Source organism: Macaca thibetana, chromosome 5 (genome assembly GCF_024542745.1).
Source record: "Macaca thibetana thibetana isolate TM-01 chromosome 5, ASM2454274v1, whole genome shotgun sequence".
In the NCBI taxonomy this organism is placed as follows: domain Eukaryota; kingdom Metazoa; phylum Chordata; class Mammalia; order Primates; family Cercopithecidae; genus Macaca; species Macaca thibetana.
In genome coordinates, this window is record NC_065582.1 from 125,592,199 (window position 1) to 125,613,875 (window position 21,677).

Genomic DNA, 21,677 nt, shown 5'->3' on the forward strand with positions numbered 1-21,677 from the left:
CCTGGGCCCACTTTTTCTTTCTCTATACTTTGTCTCTGTGTCTCATTTCTTTTCTCAAGTCTCTCGTTCCACCTAACGAGAAACGCCCACAGGTGTGGAGGGGCAGGCCACACTTTCAGTAGAGATCTTTTACATCTCTGGTTAGCTCTATTTTCAAGTATTTTACTTTATTTTTGGCACTTGTGAATGGGATTGCATTCCTGATTTGTCTATCAGCTCGACTGTTGTTGGTGTATAGAAATACTAGTGACTTTTGCATGTTGATTTTGTATCCTGAGACTTTGCTGAACTTGTTTATCAACTGAAGGAGCTTTTGGGCTGACACTACAGGGTTTCCTAGATTGAGGGCCACGTCATCTGTAAAGAGGGATAGTTTGACTTCCTCTCTTTCTATTTAGATGACATTTATTTCTTTCTCTTGCCTGATTGCTCTGGCCAGGACTTCCAAGAGTATGTTGAATAGGAGTGGTGAAAGAGAGCATCCTTATCTTGTGCAGGTTTTCAAGGAGAATGTGCCCAACTGTTGTGCATTCAGTATGATGTTGACTGTGGGTTTGTCACAGATGACTCTTATTGTCTTGAGGTATGTTCCTTTGACACCTAGTTTATTGAGAGTTTTTAACATAAAGTAGTGTTAACTTTTATCAGAAGCCTTTTCTGCATCTATTGAGATAATCATTTCGTTTTTGTCTTTAGTTCTGTTTATATGATGAATCACATTTTTTGATTTGTGTATGTTGAACTTACCTTTCATCCCAAGTATAAAACCTACTTGATTGTGCTGAATAAGCTTTTTGACATGCTACTGGATTCAGTTTGCCAGTACTTTGTTGAGGATTTTTGCATTGATGTTCATCAAGGATACTGGCCTGAAATTTTTGTTGTTGTCGTTGTTGTGTCTCTGCCAGGTTTTGGTAGCAGGATGATGCTGACCTCATAGAATGAGTTAGGTAGGAGTCCCCCTTCCTTAATTTTTTGGAATAGTTTCAGTAGGAAGAGTACCAGCTCTTCTTTGTACATCTGGTAGAAATTGGCTGTGAGTCTGTCTGGTCCTGGGCTCTTTTTGGTTGGTATGCTATTTATTACTGATTCAATTTTGAAGCTCATTATTATTCTGTTCAGGGATTCCATTTCTTCCTGGCTCAGTCTTTGGAGACTGTGTGCTTCCAGGAGTTTATCCATTTTTTCTAGATTTCCTAGTTTGTGTGCATAGAGGTGTTCACAATATTCTCTGAGATTTATTTATATTTCTGTGGAGTCAGTGATAATCTCCCCTTTGTCATTTCTAACTGTGTTTATTTGGAGCTTCTCTGCTTTTTTCCCTTTATTAGTCTAGCTAGAGGTCTATTTTATTACAGTTTTCATAAAACAAACTCATGGGATCATTGATCTTCTAAACAGTTTTTCATGTTTCAATCTCCTTCAGTTTGGCTTTTATTTGGTTATTTCTTGTCTTTGCTAGCTTTGGGGTTGGTTTGCTCTAGATTCTTTAGTTCTTTTAGTTGTGCTGTTAGGTTGTTAAATTGAGATCTTTCTAACTTTTTAATGTGGGCACTTAGTGCTATAAATTTTCTTCTTAACACTACCTTAGCTCTGTTCCAGGGATTCAGGTATGTTGCATTTTTGTTCTCATTTGTTTCAAATAACTTCTTGATTTATGCCTTAATTTCGTTATTTACCCAAAAGTCATTCAGGAGCAGGTTATTCAATTTCTATGTAACTGTATGTTTTTAACTGAATTTCTTAGTCTTGATTTCTAATTTGTAAGTGCCATGGTCGGAGAGAGTGGTTGTTATGATTTCAGTTCTTTGCAGTTGCTGAGCAGTATTTTGTGTTAGATTATGTGGCTGATTTTAGAGTATGTGTCCCATGTGGTGATAAGAATGTATATTCTGTTCTTTTATGGTGGAGAACTCTGTAGATGTCTATCAGGTTCATTTGATCCAGGGCTCAGTTCAGGTCTTGAATGTCTTTGTTAGTTTTCTGCCTTGATGATCTGTCTAATATTGTCATTGGAGAGGTGGTAAAGTGTCCCACTATCATTGTGTGCGAGTCTGAGTCTCTTTTAAGGTTCTAAGAACTTGCTTTGTGAATCTAAGTGCTCCTGTGTTGGGTGCCTATATATATTTAGGATGGTTGGGTATTCTTGTTGAACTGAACCTTTGCCATTACGTAATGCCCTTCTTTCTCTCTCTCTTTTTTACATCTCTGTTGGTTTAAAGTCTATTTTGTCAGAAACTAGGATTGCAACCCATGCTTTTTTTTTTCTGTTTTCCATTTGCTTGGTAGATTTTTCTTTATCCTTTTCTTTTGAGCCCACGTGTGTCATTGCATGTGAGATAGATTTCTTGAAGACAGCATACCAATATTCTTAGTTCTTTATCCAGCTTGACACCCTGTATCTTTTAATTGAGGCATGTAGCCTGTTTACATTCAAGGTAAGTATTGCTATGTGCAGATTTGATCCTGTCATCATGATGTTAGCTGGATATTTTGCAGACTTGTTTGTGTGATTGCTTTATAGTGTTATTGGTCTGTGTATTTAAGTGTGTTTTTTTGTAGTGGCTGATAATGGTCTTTCCTTTCCGTATTTAGTGCTTTCTTCAAGAGCTCTTGTAAAGCACTTGGTGGTTACAAATTTTCACAGCATTTGCTTGTCTGAAAAGGATCTTATATCTCTTTTGCTTATGAAGCTTAATTTGGCTGGATATAAAATTTGGGGGTTGGAATTTCTTTTATTTAAGAATGCTGAATATTGGCTCCCAAAATCTTCTGGCTTGTAGGGTTTCTGCTGAGGGATCAGCTACTAGTCTGATGAGTTTCCCTTTGTAGTTGACCTGCCCATTCTCTCTAGCTGCATTTAACATTTGGCTTCAGAAAGTCAGTCTTTTAGCTCTGAATTTTTTTCCTGTGGTTGTTTTTTTCTGCTATTAATACTTGCGAATGCATTATGAAGTTCTCGTAGTGTGTTTTTCAGGTTTATTGCACCAGTTATTCTTTTCTATACTGGCTATTTTGTCTGTCAGTTCCAGTATCATTTTATTGTGATTCTTAGTTTTCTTGGATTGGGTTTCAACATCTCTTGCATCTCAATGATCTTTCTTTCTATTCATATTCTGAATTCTATTTCTGTTATTTTTGCCATCTCTGCCCAGTTCAGAACACTTGGTGGAGAGGTAGAGCAGTCATTTTGAGGAAAGAAGGAACTCTGGCTTTTTGAGTTATTAGAGATATTGTGCAGGTTCTTTCTTATCTTTGTGGGCTGATGTTTCTTCAGTCTTTGAAATTCTGACCATTGGTTGGGTTTCTTTTTCCTTTTATCCTGTTTGATGACCTAAAGGGTTTGATTGTGGTATAAAGTAGGTTCAGCTGACTTGCTTCATTTATGGAAGATTTTAGGGAGCCAACACTCAGCTCTCAACTCCTGGACTGTGTGTTCTAGTTCTGCTGTGGAGGGCTGAGGTGCTTCTGGACCGCTGTTCACTACACTCAGATGGGTGGTGTCTTAGTCCATTCTCACACCACTATGAAGAAATACCCAAGACTGAGTAATTTATAAAGGAAAGAGGTTTAATTGATTCACAGTTCTGCATGTCTGTGGAGGCCTCAGGAAACTCACAATCATGGCGGAAGGCAAAGGAGAAGCAGCACCTTCTTCAGAGGGTGGCAGGATGGAGTGAGTGCAAGCAGGGGAAATGCCAGATGCTTATATAAAACCATCAGATTTGTAAGACTCACTCATTATCACCAGAACAATATGGAGAAAACTGCTCCCAAGATTCAATTACCTCCCTCTATTCCCGCCCTTGACATGTGGGGATCATGGGGATTACAATTCAAAGTGAAATTTGGGTGGGAACACCAAGCCAAATCGTATAATTCTATCCCAGTTTCCTCCCAAATCTCATGTCCTCATATTTTAAAACACAACCATGTCCTTCCAACAGCCTCTCAAAGTCTTAACTCATTCCAGCATTAATGAAAAAGTCCAAGTCCAAAGTCTCATCTGAGACGAGGCAAGTTCCTTCCACTTATGAGCCTGTAAAATCAAACGCAAGTTAGTTACTTCTTAGATACAATGGGGGTACAGGCATTGTGTAAATACAGCCATTCCAAATGGGAGAAATTGGCCAAAACAAAGGGGCTACAAGCCCCCATGCAAGTCCAAAATCCAATAGGGCAATCAAAAGCAAAGGGGCTGCAAGCCCCATGCAAGTCTGAAATCCAATAGGGCAGTCATTAAACCCTAAAGTTCTAAAATGATCTCCTTTGACTCCACCTCTCACATCCAAGTTATGCTGATGCAAGAGGTGGGCTCCGACGGCCTTGAGAAGCTCCACCTCTGTGGCTTTGCAGGGTATAGCACCCCTCCTGGCTGCTTTCATGGGCTGTCATTGAGTGTCTGTGGCCTTTCCAGGTGTACAGTGCAAGTTGTTGGTGGATCTACCATTCTGGGATCTGGAGGTCAGTGTCCCTCTTCTCACAGCTCCACTAGACAGTGCCCCAGTGGGGACTCTGTGTGGTGGCTCCCGCTCCACATTTTCCTTCTGCACTGCCCTAACAGAGATTCTTCATGTGGGTGCCACCCCTGCAGCAAACTTTTACTTGGACATCCAGGCATTTCATACTCCTCTGAAATCTAGGTGGAGGTTCCCAAACCTCAATTCTTGTCTTGTGTGCATTCAAAGGACCAACAACACATGGAAGGTGCTGAGGCCTGGGGTTTACACCCTCTGAAGCAATGGCATGCACTGTACCTTAGCCCCCTTTAGCCAGTGCTGGAGTAACTGGGAAACGGGGTACCAAATACTGAGGCTTCACACAGCAGGGGAGCCCTGGACTCAGCCCATGAAACCATTTTTCCTTCCTAGGCCTCTGGGCCTGTGATGGGAGGGACTGCTAGGAAGGTCTCTGACATGCCCTGGAGGAGACATTTTCCCCATTTTTTTGGCAATTAACGTTCATCCCTTCATTACTTATGCAAATTTCTGCAGCTGGCTTGAATTTCTACTCAGAAAATGGGTTTTTCTTTTCTACCACATCATCAGGCTGCAAAATTTCCAAACTTTTATGGTCTGTTACCTCTTGAATGCTTTGCTGCTTAGAAATTTCTTCTTCCAGACACCCTAAATTATCTCTCTCAGGTTCAAAGTTCCATAGATCTCTAAGGCAGGGGCAAAATGCCACCAGTCTCTTTGCTAAAGCATAACAAGAGTCACTTTGGTTTATGTTCCCAGGAAGTTTCTCATCTGCATCTGAGACTATCTCAGCCTAGACTTCATTTTCTATGTCACTATCAGCATTTTGGTGAAAGCCATTCAACAAGTCTCAATGAAGTTCCAAACTCTCCCACATTTCCTGTCTTCTTCTGAGCCCTTCAAACTGTTCCAACCACTACCTGTTACTGAGTTCCAAAGTCACTTCCACATTTTTGGGTATCTTTATAGCAGCACCCCACTCTCTGCAGTACCAATTTACTGCATTAGTCCATTCTCACATTGCTATAAAGAAATACCCGAGACTGGGTAAATAAATGAAGGAGGTTAAATTGACTCATGATTCCACATGGCTGGGGAGGAACCTTACAATCATGGTGGAAGGCAAAGGAGTAGCAGGTACCTTCTTCACAGGGCAGCAGGACAGGGTGAGTGCAAGCAGGGGAAATGCCAAATGCTTACAAAACCTTTGGATCTCGTGAGAGACTCACTCATTATCGTGAGAACAGCGTGGGCAAACCACCCCCATGATCCAATTACCTCCACCTGGTCCCCTATACTTCACCCTGTTGACATGTGAGGATTATGGGGATTACGATTCTAGGTAAGGTTTGGGTGGGGACACAGAACCAAACCATATCAAGTGATCAAATGGTGTCAGCCAAAGCATTTCGTAGTGTAGTGGCATCAACATCTGTCTTAATTCACATGTGCCAGTAGCATAAAGTGTTTTGTAGTGTGGTGGCGTCAGGTTGTTTTTTTTTTGGCAGAGTCTCTCTCTGTTGCTTAGGCTGGAGTGTAATGGAATGATCTTGGCTCACTGCAACCTCCATCCCGCATGTTCAAGCAATTCTCCTGCCCTTCCAAGTAGCTGTGATTATAGGCACAGACCACCACACCTGGCTATTTTTGTATTTTTAGTAGAGATGGGGTTTTGTCATGTTGGTCGGGCTGGTCTTGAACTCCTGACTTCGGGTGATCTGGCCACCTCGGCCTCCCAAAGTGCTGGGATTACAGGCATGAGCCACTGTGCCTAGCTTAATTTACATGTGGCTGCAGCAGCAAGCCAGCACGGTGGGGTGCACACTTGTTGGCTGCAGCAGGGTGTGGGCATTCACCACAGTGACAGAGGCAGCATGGCTTGGGGAGGGTGAAGGACCCCTGATGCTTACTGTGCACATGGTCCCACTGGTGGCCGTGTTGGTAGGGAGACAGGGCACTGGTAGGTGCAGGTCTGTTTGTGCTGTGAATCACAAGCAGGGGCGGTTGCTCAGCATAGGGGAGGGTCTGCTGTTCTCTGTGCCTAGTTTCACTCCTGTGGCTGTGTTTGTGCGGGGGAAGGGTGCTGGAGGGTGCAGTGTTGTATGGCTCTGTGCCCACCAAGGTTCCAACTGCAATGCCCGTCTTGTGAGAGGAGGGGGTACAAAGTGCACTTCCCCACTGAAGCAGTGGCAAGGCAGGGCGCATGCACAGGCACACTTGCGAGGCTAAGAAGGCAAAACCTGCGTGTGCAGACATGTGCCTGCAAAGTGATGCAGGTGGGAGGTGGGGGGTTGCTGAGTATCTGAGGGATGCTGCAGTGTGGAGAGGGAGCAGGCCAGCTGGTGCATGACCATGGCGGCTGCCTCGCTGGGGCTTTCTGCGGGTTAGGCACAGTTTGCCAGTGCAGGAGCTATGATGTGGGACCCAGGGCACCTGAGGTTCCCCAGCAGACGAAGGAGTGCTCAGGTCAGACCAGTTCTGTTTGGTGGGCAGACCACCCTGTAGAGTTTAGGTCCTATAGTTCCCCTAGGGCTAAAATCTCCCGTAGGAACAAGTCGAGCCTAGGGGGATGGGCGTCCTTGGCTGTGTTCTGTTACAGATGCTTCTGTACCAATCCCTTTGGCCTACACATCAGCTGTTGTGCTGGCCCCTACCACTTCTCTAAGCAGCTCTTTCTGCCAACTTGAGTGTCCATGGTGGTTGAGGGGTCTCCTCTGTCAGAATTCCTGAGGCCCGTGGTGAAAGCGGGTTGCTCCTTGCCAGTTCAACTCACCCATTCCCCCAGAGTTGTTGGGGTCTGGGAGTGAGTCCCAGTGCATGGCAATCCCATGCAGGGTTCTCAGCTTCCTCCCACTTCAGCCCAGCTTCTGTGTCTTTCTTCTGTCCACTCTCAGTACCTTCCCCCTGAAGATCTGTTAGGAGTGTGCCGGTCATCTCAGTCCCGCAGTGAAGGCTGTTCCACCTGGCTGTGTCTAGTATCTCTTGCCCAGCGAAGTCTTCATGCACAGTCTTTAAAAATTTGTTTATGTAGTTGAATTTATTTTGCATTATAATTAGGAAAGTTTTTCCCTCATCACTTGTGTTTCTTCTAGTACTTTTATCATTTCTCTTTTTTGAAAATTTTCTACATTTGAATCTCTGATCTTTTTAGAAGTATATTACTGTATAGATAGGCTAAAATTTGGATCAAATTTTAGACTTCCATTTTGTTGTATCTGCATATTGCCAATATCATCACACTGTTTTAACTATTATGATGTTTTTAGAATGTATACGTCAATAGCTTTCTTTTTTCCTGAAGTATGAATAATTATGAATTATTATTTTTCTCGCTCATGTGTATCTGATTAATCTTGATTATTATTCTTGCTCATGTAGTCTGTAGTTAATGGAATAATGGCCCAGCCTCTCAGTCCTCTGTCAGGATGATTCTAGGGCATCTTCCACTTCCTAGATAGTTCTGAACAGGCTTACATCCCAGTTGCCTACACTATTATTGTTCTCATTAACACCTGAATTATTGGCTGCTTTTCTCCCTTTTTGGTCCTACTTCCTCACTGTGCCTCCTACAGTTGCCTTCCAAATAAAGTACAAGTCTTTCCCTAGAGGTCTGCTTTTGGGAAATCCAAACTAAGAAAGAGTCATTTTTGGATTTTGACCTAGATGTAAAAGATATCAAACATTGTTACCCAAGTATGTTATATATTTGTGTGTGGTGGTAGAGAAAGAGAGGAGAAAGTAATGTCCTGTCCTAATTTAGCTGTTCAGATGTAAGGTTTTAGCTTCTTTTCCTGATTATTGCCCCATGGCCCGTATCTGTTCTTTATATTCTTTAGATTTGAAACAGTTCTGGAATGCTCTTGAGAAGAATGGATGTCATCTCCCAAGATTTGGGTTGAAGCGCCCTCTTATCTATTTTCTCCATTAATTCGATCTTATCTGTTTTATAGTTTCCAGGATTTTCTCAAGCTTTTCATATACTGCTGGCTTCCTCTCTTTCTTTCTTCAGTGTCTGGATGTATATGTATATATCTATATTGTTGAAGCAAAATTTATTTGACATATTTACTCAAGAAAATTTAAAAATACATTACTCATTAATGAAGGAGTCAGTAATTAGATCATTTGAGACAAATACAAAATAACCAGGAAGAAAATTAGCTTAGATACATTAAGTTTCTAAGTAGGCACAGACTGCTATTTCACTTCATATGGCCATAAAAATATCCCATGCTTATTAATGCTATGGAGGACTAAATTTGTGGAATGGATGAATTAGAGCTATTTTCTACTTGCCAGATGTCAGTCAGTAATTGGAAATAAAAAGTAACATATCTGAGAAGAAAATAAAATGTGAATGAATCTCTGACTAATAATTCAATATACTTAGCAACAGTTTTGGTCTTTTAAATCATCTGACAAAAGGCCAATTAGAACAGAGGCAACAATGAGAGGTCAGCACAATTAGGACTATTCACCACCCGCAAGCAAAGATGCTGACCATACAGTTGCATAATTCTGTTTGGAAACAAAATCTATCTCTCAATCTCCCTGTTATCTCTCTCCCTCCATTTCTTTGGTTTAGTGAGTCTGTTCACCCTGCCATTTTCTACACATAACATATAAAATTTTATATTCTACTGTTTTACCAAAAGTCATTTAGTAAATATTTCCTCTGATATTACGTATTTTTAATATTCATTAGTTTTAAAGACAAATAGTAATCCATACAGTGACTATATCATTGTTTATGTATTCACCTGCAAAGGTGTTTTTTGCACTTTGAAATTAATAAGTGACCTGTGAAGTGATATTTTGAAAGTATAAATATGCTATTCTTCAATAATTGTTCACCTATGACTTTATCATGCATTCATGAAACTGGCCTAAATCAGCTATTACTATGGGGGTTACAAACGTTTATGCTTTGTTTCTAACTACATTTATTAGTTGGTGTTCTTCTGTGGAGAAGAGCTTTCCTTTCCCCATTTTTATTTTAATTTCGTATTGGTATAGGTTCATGAATTAAAAAAAATTAATGTGTTATAATATATTCCAGTAATTATTTATTTTAATTATCAAGTTCTCATAAGCTTCCATTGCTTTTAAAAAACTCCTTTTACTTTAAAAGCCGGGCGCGGTGGCTCATGGCTGTAATCCCAGCACTTTGGGAGGCCAAGGTGGGTGGATCACAAGGTCAGGAGATCAAGACCATCCTGGCTAACGTGGTCAAACCCCGTCTGTACTAAAAATACAAAAAATAGCCTGGCGTGGTGGTGCACACCTGTAATCCCAGCTACTCAGGAGGCTGAAGTAGGAGAATCGCTTGGACCTGGGAGGCAGAGGTTGCAGTGAGCCGCAATCACACCACTGCACTCCAGCCTGGGTGACAGAGTGAGACTCTGTCTCAAAAAAAAAAAGTAAAAAAAAAAATGTATATTTAAGGCATGCAACATGATGTTTCGAATATATATACATAGTGACTTGAATACTACAGCCAAGCTAATCAACATATCCATCTTTTGACATACTTTATTTATTTATTTATTTTTGAGATAGAGTCTTGCTCTGTCCTCCAGGCTGGAGTGCAGTGTGCGATCTCGGCTCACTGCAACCTCTGCCTCCCATGTTTAAGTGATTCTTGTGCCTCAGCCACCTGAGTGGCTGGGATTACAGGTGCATGCCACCACTCCCAGCTAATTTTTGTAGAGACAGGGTTTTGCTATGTTGGTCCAGGTTGGTCTTGAACTCCTGGCCTCAAGAGATCCACCTGCCTTGGCTTCCCAAAGAGCTGGCATTACAGGTGTGAGCCACCATGCACAGTAAGTTACCTATTTTTTTTTTTCTTTTAAGACAGTGTGAATTCTTAAGACCTAGTCTCTTAGCAAATTCTAAGCATACAATACAGTATTATTAGCTGTAGTCTGTGTGCTGCATTTGAACTTACTCATTCTATGTAACTGAAACTTTGCACCCTTTGACAAGCATCTCCCCATTTCCTCCACCTCCTGCCCTTGATAACCACCATTTTATGCCGTTTCTAGTTTGAGTTTTTTTGATTCCACATATAAGTAGGATTATGCAGTGCTTTTCTTTCTGTGTCTGATTTATTTCACTTAACATGATGTTCTCCACGTTCATCCACATTTTCTCATATGGCAGAATTTCCTTCTTTTTAAAGATTAAATAGTATTCCATTTTGTGTGTGTGTATGTGTGTGTGAGAGATTTATTTATTTATTTATTTATTTATTTATTTATTTATTTATACATATGCTGACAGGCTGTTTTCATATTTTGGCTATTGTGAATAATGTGGTAATAAACATGGGAGTGCAGGTATATCTTCTTAATTTTTTATTTTTAATTTTTGTGAGTACATAGTAGTTGTATATATTTATATCTTTGAGATACTGATTTCACTTCCTTTGGATATATATGCGTAAGATAGATTGCTGGATTATATCTATTCTGGTCCTTTGTTCCTTTAACATTTGCAGTATTTTAAGTTTTTTTTTGGTTGTCTATTTGCTTAGGTATTGTGTACACTTAGCCTGTGGACTTTTGTTCCAACTCAGTAGATTTTTTCCAGTGAAACACAAAGGTAATTTTTTTCTGGTTAATAATTAGCAAGAAATTCTGCAGAGTGATAAAAAAATCAAATACTCAGTATTTCAGAAATAGATTAAATAGGTTACTTTTTTACTGGTAATGTGAAAGAATAATATAAAAACTTGATTTTCCTCAACAACATTACTTTCTTTTGTAAATGTGGTTTCTAGAAAGATGAAACAATTAAAATTTACAGGTTTTATTTTTTTCTTGTGTTTTTTGACTGAATCCCTAACTCTGCCCACACAACCTCAGGATGTAGGTAAGTAATTTATTTGTATATCAGCTAAAGAATGACCAGTTAGGATGTCTCTTTTGAAAATTTTGTTTTCTTTCAAGTTAATTCTTTACTTGCTTTTTTCACCCTCTCACTAATTTACATAGACTAACCAGTTATCCAAAATTAACCTTTTCAGAATTTTTATTTTGATGGTAATTTTTATATTACTAAGTCAATATGAAGAAACAGTTGTCGCATCTGAAAAATAATCAGCAGTCTATGACAGGACAGAAAGTGTTGCTGGGAGACACATTTGGATTTTAATATTGGTATTTTTTGCAAATATGTATAGTTTATGGTAACAGTGGAACAATAGATGTGAACTGGGATTTTTCTGGAACCTTCGGTTGTCCAACATATTTCCCAACTATATCTTTAGGGAATGCAGAACCTACTTCCTCCTTCAAATGTACAGTTTGAACATCCCTCCTGAGCCTGGCCAAGGCCATCTCAGTCTGGAGGAAAGGATGACTTTTTATATTTCTTCCATCCAAAGGGGAAATATTTTGAACCTCATCTGTCTAGAGGAGGTGTCTTTTTCTAATCCTTTTGGCCTAGAAGGAGCTCCTTTCTTTGACTTGAACAAACATGCCTTAAGTTTGGCAGTGGCCCTGAAGGCATGGATTGCGCCTTACTCAATTTGATATGCCCTTACAATACCAGCTAGTGAGACAGGCTTGAAGAGTGGTCATTTTTGAGTTTTCCTGCTCCTTTTCCCTTGTAACAACCTGTTTCAAAATCTTGATTTTTTGCCTTTTTAATATCTTTTGTATCTATATTTTCCTTTTCATTTCCCTTACTCCTACCAAAATTTAGATCTTGTTGGTTTCTCAATGTGACAGTTGCAAAGTCTCCTATAGCCTTCTTACTTTGTCCCATCCACCCTTCTTTTGCCCATTTATTTGACACATAGTTCTTTCTTACCTTTTTTATTTGTCAGGCACTGTGGAAAATTCCATGACATTAGATATACCACTACCTGACTCGTATTTCTTCGTGTATAGAAATGATCAGATTATTATCCTATATAAACATTTTCCAGGGCTTTCCACGTCTTCCAAATGAAGCCCACACTCCTCAGCTTTATATGCAAGACTCCTATAATCTGGACCCACGTCTTTTCTATCTTAGGTCCCTATTCATCTTTGTGACCCACTTTCTCATAAAAACAGATTGACTTTCCCTAAATACTTCTCAAGATTTATTACCTTAATGCTTTTACTCACATCATTCTCTCTCCACACAGACAGACAAGGTTTTTCATTTTTCTGTTATTCGAATCTCTTACATTTACTCATGTTCAACTCATATGTCACTCTTCCTATAATCCTTTTATTTCTTTCTTTCTCACCCAGGATTCATAAAGCAGTCCCAAATTAATCACATTCTAAATTAAATTATTGTCACATGCACAAGTAACTTTGCTTAGGAACCTAATGTCAAGGGGAGATATCTTAGTCATTGTTAATTGCTTCATAGGGTCCAGCACAACACTTTGCAAAAAATAAATGTAGTTTATGTGAACAAACATAAATATGCTCCAATTAGCATATGCTCATTGGGAGAGAATCCATAATTTTAGGTGGATCTGGAGATGACCTACATAGCTATGACTGATTAGTGCTATAAACTATACTGACCACCAGCATGCTACAGTATCTCTCATCAGGCTCTGTTACGGCATTGTATCACCCATTAGTTAATCTTTTTATCACTTCTCTAGTCATAAATGATAGACATTTAGGATGATAATGTATTTGACATTTGTATGTGGGGAGCCGTCAATGGCAAATTTAAAGTCTAGTCAGATTAAGATTTATTTAGTTGAATTCAATTTAGTAAATATTTCTTGAACACATAATCACAAGTGATTAAGGTTTCCTATTTTGTTCATATGACTTACTTGTTTCTTGTTAAATATGCAAAACTATCTCCTGTCATCAGTGGTCTATTTTGTATTTTATACACTTAAATGTCATGTATAGTTATTTATTTGAAAAATAGAAAACCATGTTATGTAATACCCTAAATATTCTTGCTTTTCAGATAACTTCAGTAGCACTCAAAAATTTATAGAAGAGAATCTTGAATACATGTGAGTTGTGCTAAGTACTTTTTGATGATGATTTTTAAAATAATGATATATTTTGGAAATGTTAATGCTTCTCAAAAGTAATTTAACTAAACAGAAACAGTATCCAAGAAGACAGCTTTAATTATAAAATTCAGGCAAAGCCTGAAGTTGTAAAATTTATAGCTGTTACAATAGATAACTTCTTGAGGCCAGTCAGGATGTTCCTGTGACTTTTTGTTGGCCATACATGGAAACTCTGCAACTGATCTTTGTATACCCCATGTGAACTCTTGCAGCACCATCATTGCATTTGCTCAGTATGTTCAGGAAGCAACCTTTGAAGAAATGGAAAAACTAGTGAAAGACATGGTAGAATACAAAGATAGATGTATGGCTGACAAGACACTCCCAGAGTGTTCAAAATTACCTGTAAGTAAATTGCATGTGTTTCTTTTCCTTTTTCCTTTTCTTTCTTCTCCTCCTCCTCCTCTTCCTCCTCCTCCTCCTCTTCTTCTTCTTCTTCTTCTTCTTCTTCTTCTTCTTCTTCTTCTTCTTCTTCTTCTTCTTCTTCTTCTTCTTCTTCTTCTTCTTCTTCTCCTTCTCATCTCCTCCTCCTCCTCCCTCCTCCTCCTCCTCCTCCTCCTTCTTCTTCTTCTCCTCCTTCTTCTTCTTCTTCTTCTTCCTCCTTCTTTTTTTTGAGACAGAGTCTCACTCTGTCACCCAGACTGGAGTGCAGTGGGGTAATCTTGGTGCACTGCAACTTCTGCCTCCTGGTTCAAGCAATTCTCATGCCCCAGCCTCCCGAGTAGCTGAGATCACAGGCGTGTACCACCAAGCCCAGCTAATTTTTTTTTTTTTTGTATTTTTAGTAGACACGGGGTTTTGCATGTTGCCAGGCTGGTCTCAAACTCCTGACCCCAAGTGATCCTCCCACCTTGGCCTCCCAAAGTATTGGGATTGCAGACGTGAGCCACCATGCCCAGCTAACTGCTTGTGTTTCTTAAACACACAAGATTATTTGCCCAACACTGCAATAATTTCTGGCTTGAAAATATGAAATGAAAGATATTCTGCACACAGCATTTTCATTTTGCTTAATTTTGATGTTTAGAACAAGGTACTTTCCTCGGGAAAGATAATAATTCTGTATTTTGATGCACAGAAGGAGCTTGCTGTTTATTTGCAGTATGTATACAGTATGCCCTATATATCCAGGCAGAGGAGGAAGTCATAGCCTGAAAATTTACATGAAAGTACACAGCTACCTTCCTTAGCTGCCTCTCTTAATATGTATTCTATTGTGACATCCCTTTTCTGGGCCTCCTCCAAGAAGAGTCACCATCTGCATCTCCAAAAAACTACTACTAAACACCACTTCTAAACACTCTACCAATACATTAACATACCAGCATGTCATCACCTTGGGAGATGAGTAGAAAATCCTGGTGGAAGGGAAATGTAGGCAGCAAGGGAAGAGTAAGAGGTTAAAGTGTCTTTTGATAGATAGAGGGACAAAGATTCTGAAAGTGCAAGATGGTTGTCAAGGGTTTGGGTAAAGATGCTTTGATTTGGCACACCTGTACTCCCAGCTGTTTAGGACACTTTGGCTGGAGGACCGCTTGAGCCCAGGAGTTCAAATCTAGCCTGCACAGCATATCAAGACCCATTCCAAAGAAGAAGAAGGAAAAGGAGAAGAAGAAGAAGAAATAGAAGAAGAAGAAGAAGAAATAGAAGAAGAAGAAGAAGAAGAAGAAGAAGAAGAAGAAGAAGAAGAAGAAGAAGAAGAAGAAGAAGAAGAAGAAGAAGAAGAAGGAGGAGGAGGAGGAGGAGGAGGAGGAGAGGAGGAGGAGGAGGAGAGGAGGAGGAGGAGAAGAGGAGGAGGAGGAGAGGAGGAGGAGGAGGAGGGAGAAGAGAAAGGGGGAGGGCAAGGGGAAGGGGAAGGGGAAGAGGAAGGAGAGGAGCAGGAGAAAGAGCAGGAGAAAGAGAAGAAGCTCTGTTGGTAATGGTGGGAAAATTATTCATTGTGTTTTCTTAGCGAGTACAGAAGCTTTACTTTACCATGACTAAAAATTGTCCTTTTCTTCTCTATTGTATAGAATAATTTTTTACAGGAAAAAATGTGTGCTATGGAGGGGTTGCCACAAAAGCATAATTTTTCACACTGCTGCAGTAAGGTTGGTGCTGAAAGAAGACTCTGTTTCTTCTATAACAAGAAAGCTGATGTGGGATTTCTGCCTCCTTTCCCTACCCTGGATCCTGAAGAGAAATGCCAGTCTTATGAAAGTAACAGAGAATCCCTTCTAAATCAGTAAGTTTAATCTTAGTAAAAAAATGATCCAATTGAAGAATTAGTCTTAGGCTGAATCTAATACCTATCTCAAATAAATATAGCTGGGTTCATTAATTTATTTATTGATTGTTTCATTCATTCAAAACACACTGTGTCAGATACTGTGCTCGTTGTTTAGGATATAACTATGATCAAGATATGGACCCTGCTTACAAGACCCTTATATTAATGAATTGTATCTTCTAATTAGCAAGTCCTAGAGGAGAGGTGTGTGCCTAGTGTTAAATTGGTAGGATGCACAGTGGAGGAAATAATAGACTCTTCCCAAGGGGAAGTTGCAGTTTTCACCTCAGGCAGACATTCAATTATGGGATGTTTAGCAAAACATCTGTTTTTAATATAGTGCAGTCATTGCAGAAGCAATGACTTTTTCTGGAAGGTTGGTATGCTCCTTGAAATCTAAATCTAAATCACAAGTTTATCTGAACAAAAGTAAACAGGACCCCTGAATCTCAGATAGAGTGTGTATAGATAGCTGTTCTTTGAACATGGAAGAGAGAACTGCTGACCAGCTGGTAGCATGTGGATGGAAGGAGAATAGCCACAGCTCAGTGTTTGGGATTAGAATTGCAATCATCATTTCTACTTTGGAGTTAGCAACTTCAATAAGGACTTCAAAAGACTCTTATTGGGAACTGGATAATGCTGCCTTATGTTGAAGTTTTCTATAACTGGAAATCTTTCTTCCTTTTACCTTGTTTTACAACTTGCTCTTCTTGTCTCTTTCTGTTTTTTCGTTTCCTTCTCATCTTACCCTCCCTTCACTTCCCTTGTCTACATTCATTGCTTTCCTGTTTCTTCCCTTGCCCTTCTTCTCTCTCTTTTTCATTTCTTAAATAGTTTTTTATATGAAGTTGCCAGAAGGAACCCGTTTGTCTTCGCCCCTACACTTCTAACTGTTGCTGCTCATTTTGAGGAGGTGGCTAAATCATGTTGTGAAGAACAAAACAAAGTCAACTGCTTTCAAACAAGGGTGGGTATAGCATTTATTTCATGAAGAGGGTAAGAAATCACTCAATACCACAGGTCCAGACCCTGACTTATATTATAGCAAAAGGCTTGCTTACCATATATGATGTTCTCTTGTCACATTCAGTGATTTTCAAACCATTGGTCACCAGGTTCTGATCTAAATATTCTCTTTACCTGAGACTCCCGAAAGACAGTCAGTCATTTCCAGGTTCTCTCTTGCTTTGTTTTCTTTGTAAATTGGAAGGAAGCCTTGGTGAGTGAATGTCAAGGGTGAAGGATGACATTTTATCTTTTATCTTTGACAATTTGTAGTCTGTTGACTACAAATAACATGGAATAATCTCAATAGAGATGGCCAAGCTCACAGCATGCTGCCCCACCAAGGGAGCACTATGCACGTTTTTACCAAGTGCAATTAATCATCAGGAAGACTGGTCCTACCTTTATGATGTGCCGTAAGTGCATATTTCTTTTAATAATGTATTTACTGAAATAAAAATCCGTAGATTTTCTGTCTCTGAACAAATTTTGTAATAGTTTGAATGAAATGTGACTAAAAAATAAGGGAATAGTGAGATTTTGCTATTGTTTCAAAAGAATTTTCTCTTTCTTCTTCAGGCAATACCTGTCATACAATATTTAAAAGCATTTTCTTCTTATCAAAAACATGTCTGTGGGGCACTTTTGAAATTTGGAACCAAAGTTGTACACTTTATGTGAGTTTTACACTATATATCTTGTCTCTGCTTGCATTTGTACCCAGGGGCTTTGGGGTGAGTCTGAGCCTATTTGGATAGCTCAGGACCAGGACATTAGGTCGAGATGAGAGAAGTTTTGGGAGGTGGAGAGACCCAAAAGAGAATAGTGGCTGTATCTGAGACATATTTAGGCTAATTGGGAATCTGAACTGCTCTGGGAGTTTCAAACCAGGGTTTCAAAAGCCACAAGTACTTTAGAAATAATTCATCCCTTGGTCTTTGACTTTAACAATGAGGAGACAGCCTTGCAAAGATAAATTTTATCTCTAGTGCTCACCCTAATCAATTATTAATGGGGGCTAAGGCAATATCTTGAGAAAAATTTTGAGATTTCAAGTGGATCAGCAGGAAAGAGTTCTGTCATGAATTATCTATGCCTGCCATGAATTTACAATAGGAAGTGGTGGCCTTACACAGCATGTCTTGCTATAATAATTATGGAAGATAGCACACCTCTCAGGTTTTTTTTGCTCACATCCAGGACTTTGGGGTTCTTAAAATATCACTCTAAGATTTTCAAAGTGATCATGTGGGCTGTGCACCAACTATTTGATAAAGACTTCTATAAAAACAACAACAACAACAACAACAATGGTGGCAATACTTTTTGGAGCTATTCATATCATATTAGCAAATTAGTCCCACTTGTTCTACTTGCTGTTCAAATTATTTTTGTGGTTTATCAATTCTGTTTCCAGATATATTGCGGTACTCAGTCAAAAATTCCCCAAGATTGAATTTAAGGAGCTTATTTCTCTCGTAGAAGATATTTCTTCCAACTATGAAGGATGCTGTGAAGGGGATGTTGTGCAGTGCATCCGTGACACGGTAAATATTCTCTAAAACCAAGTTAAAATAGTGATTTTTGGCAACTATTTTTTTTTTTTTTATTCTCAAGTTGCCCTGATGTGTGGTTACTTTGCCCCAGTGAAATCAGAATGTAATTTTACTTTTGAATGACAACATAAAATGAAATATAAATTTTTTTTATAAACAAACCTTTGGGATTTTTTATATTTGGAATTTTTAAAGATTACTCAGCAGATTGTATATTGGATGGCTAAATGTCTTGATGTAAAACTTCAGGAATTTCAAATTTTTCAAAGTTCATTTAGTCCAGATTGAAGTTTTCTCTTACATTATAAATCCTCTTTTAGAGAGGTTAGAAACAAATAGTAAAGTTCAAGGAATGACTAGTTATCATTATGTTTTTAAGAGCTGATTTCCCTGAGCTTCCTTAGGCTATTCAGGTATAGTCTTTCCAAATAAGCGGATACATTAATTTAACTTTTCCCTTTCTCTTTCGGTTTCCTTTTCCTACCTTCTTCCTTCCCTTTTCCTGTCCCCTCCTTTTCCCCTTTCCTTTCCTTCCACTTTCCGTTTCCTTTCCTGCCTTTAACTGACAATTAAAAATTGTATATTCTCATGGTATACATGATATATATATGTGTGTACTATATATATCATGATATATATGCGTATATATTAATGTATACATACACACACATTGTGGAATGTCTAAATCCAACTATTTAAGATATGCATTACCTCACATACTTTTTTTTTGTGGTGAGAATACTCTAAATCTTAGCAATTTTAAAGTACTCAATATAGTGGTATGAAGTCATCATTGAGTCACTATGATGTACAAGAGATCTCTTGAATATATTCCTTCTGTCTAAATGAAATTTTGCGGCCTTTAACCAACATTTCCCCAATCCCCAGCCTCTGGAAACCTTTAAACTGAATTTCCAAGGAAAAGTATTGGTATGAATATTGTTGGCATAGTTTGAATTGTTCATGCATTCTGTTTTCACTCATAAGTGGGAGCTGAACAATGACAACACATGGACACAGGGAGGGGAACAACACACACTGGGGCATGTTGGGTTGAGGTTGGGTGGTGAAGGGAGAGCATCAAAATAGCTCATGCATGCGGGGCTTCAAACCTAGGTGACGAGTTGATAAGTGCAGCAACCCACCATGGCACACGTATACCTATGTAACAAGCCTGCACATTCTGAACATCTGTACATGTATCCTGGAACTTAAAGTGAAAAAAAAATTGTTCATGCATTCAAAGGTAATATAATTTTATTAAAAAAAAACTGAGTATGATAGATTGCACCTGTAATTGCAGCCACTCAGGACTCAAGAAGCTAAGGAGGGAGGCTTGCTTGAGTCAGGAGTTCGAGGATACAGTACAGTGAGCTATAATTCCAACACCCTTGGCAATAGAATGAGACCTTATTTAAAAAAAAAAAAAAAAAAAGAAAGAAAGAAAAAGAAAGAAAAGAAAGAAAGAAAGGAAGGAAGGAAAAAGGAAAGAAAGAAAGAAAGATTAGACTTTTAGGCTCACAGTGACGATAGCATGTCAATTCAATAACTTGAATTTTAGGGTATTGAGAAATGTTTATTTCAAGCAACGGACAACAGATGTTCCCAATAATTATTTTTGTTCCTAACTGTACCTAAGTTAAAGCAATCTCTTTTATGCTTTATTTTTGTATTGCTTGATTGTTCATGGTGATGTAGGTTTTATAATGTGAAATCTAAGATACTGAATTCAGACATAATTATAGGTTTTCTGTGAAATTTGAGACTGAGATTAAGGGATTATGTCTCAAATTTCCTTCTTTTTAATGTCTTTCTGGAGAAATAAGAGGAACTGAATTACAGTTAACTGAAAATAGAAGTAACTTCTCAGAGAATAAGAGATACTCTGCCTAGAACAATGATGGCATCACATGAGATGTAAATGTCTTTTTGAAGATTGGCTTCCTGGTTCTGTGTGGTTTGTTAGAAACGTGGTGCCAATGCCCATTTTATTTTTTACCTCAGTCCTGAGCTTCATCTTATTCCTTATCCTCCATGTTCACCAGAAGATTCCAGTCAGTGGAAATAGCTTGAGTAAAGTCATAAAGGCCTGAAATAGTCTAGTGTGTTGCTGTAACTCAACATAATTCAAGTGGGACTGCAACAGAGAGTGGAAATAATGTGCAGTCTCATTCGAGAGTCTGGAAGGGCCCAGATCAGCTTTTTAAAATTATTCAACTAATGTGTAAATAAGATAACCCCACCCCCTCTCTAATTTCCAACTCTTATGTAGAGGTTAGAACTGGGGCAAAGGGTAGGGATGGGGACACAGTAAAGTTTTCTATTTGAGCGGTATTTGCTAACTTGAACAGCTTCAAATGAATGATATCCATTAGAAAATGATATCCATTAGAAAATGATACCATGAGTGGAATAGCTTCTTATATTTGATGAATCGTCTTCTGGTAGTTGCTGCAGTTCATTCGCTTGTCATTCTTTCATTCACTTATCAAATATTTACTGAGTTTTTGCCATGTGCTTGGCCACAAGGGAAGACCAGGATTATAGGTATTATAGTAACATGTCTTTGGTGGTCTCCACTGAAAGCACAGGTGGACTCTTATGGAAAAGAAACAACATTTAGAATATAAGATGTCAATATATCAGTATAGGAATGTTATTTAAAAGACTAATGCTTAATAATGGATGTGAACCTATAGTAGAGCCTATTTTTAAATAATTATATCATCTTAAATCCTGAGAAGTTTTGATGTAAAACTTCATGTGCATTATGTAAATCCAAAATTTAATTTAAATAAATATTGTCTATCAAATTAATTGATGAAGTGATTCCAGATGCTGTGATCATGACTGGTTTTGCATGCCATCATTCCATAATGGAAGAAAACCCAGCCTTGAAGAAATTTTGAAAGTAAAATAATCTCTCATTCTTATTTGGTACAGAGCAAGGTTATGAACCATATTTGTTCAAAACAAGATTCTATCTCCAGCAAAATCAAAGAGTGCTGTGAAAAGAAAATACCAGAGCGTGGCCAGTGCATAATTAACTCAAATAAAGATGATAGACCAAAGGATTTATCTCTAAGAGAAGCAAAATTTACTGACAGTGAAAATGTGTGTCAAGAACGAGATGCTGACCCAGACATCTTCTTTGCGAAGTAATATAACTCTTTATTGAATTTATAAGGAAAACAGAAAGAAACTTGTAAGATTTGACTTATGTTGCTAATTTAGGTGGAAGGACATGGTACCATTTATTTCACTAGGTATCATATAATTTTTAAAAAATCCTGTGTATAGACTATAGTTTTCAGATA

At 38.7% G+C, this 21,677-nt stretch overlaps 1 protein-coding gene across 4 annotated transcripts in view; it reads left to right on the top strand.

Annotated features, from left to right (window-relative positions):
- Positions 1-11,168: 11,168 nt before the first annotated feature.
- AFM (afamin) overlaps positions 11,169-21,677 on the top strand; it is a 29,293-nt gene continuing 18,784 nt past the window's right edge. For 3 of the 4 annotated variants that reach the window (XR_007725671.1, XR_007725673.1, XR_007725672.1), the window contains exons 1-8: positions 11,170-11,351; positions 13,416-13,464; positions 13,740-13,872; positions 15,540-15,751; positions 16,634-16,766; positions 17,384-17,481; positions 18,222-18,351; positions 21,304-21,518. Coding sequence is in view for 1 of the 4 variants with exons in the window: in XM_050790307.1 (XP_050646264.1) it covers positions 11,264-11,351; positions 13,416-13,464; positions 13,740-13,872; positions 15,540-15,751; positions 16,634-16,766; positions 17,384-17,481; positions 18,222-18,351; positions 21,304-21,518 (1,058 nt within the window). In the remaining 3 variants the exon portion in view is untranslated. Of the gene's footprint in view, positions 11,352-13,415; positions 13,465-13,739; positions 13,873-15,539; positions 15,752-16,633; positions 16,767-17,383; positions 17,482-18,221; positions 18,352-21,303; positions 21,519-21,677 lie in introns of all 4 variants that reach the window. The other variant, XM_050790307.1, reaches the window with a different exon arrangement.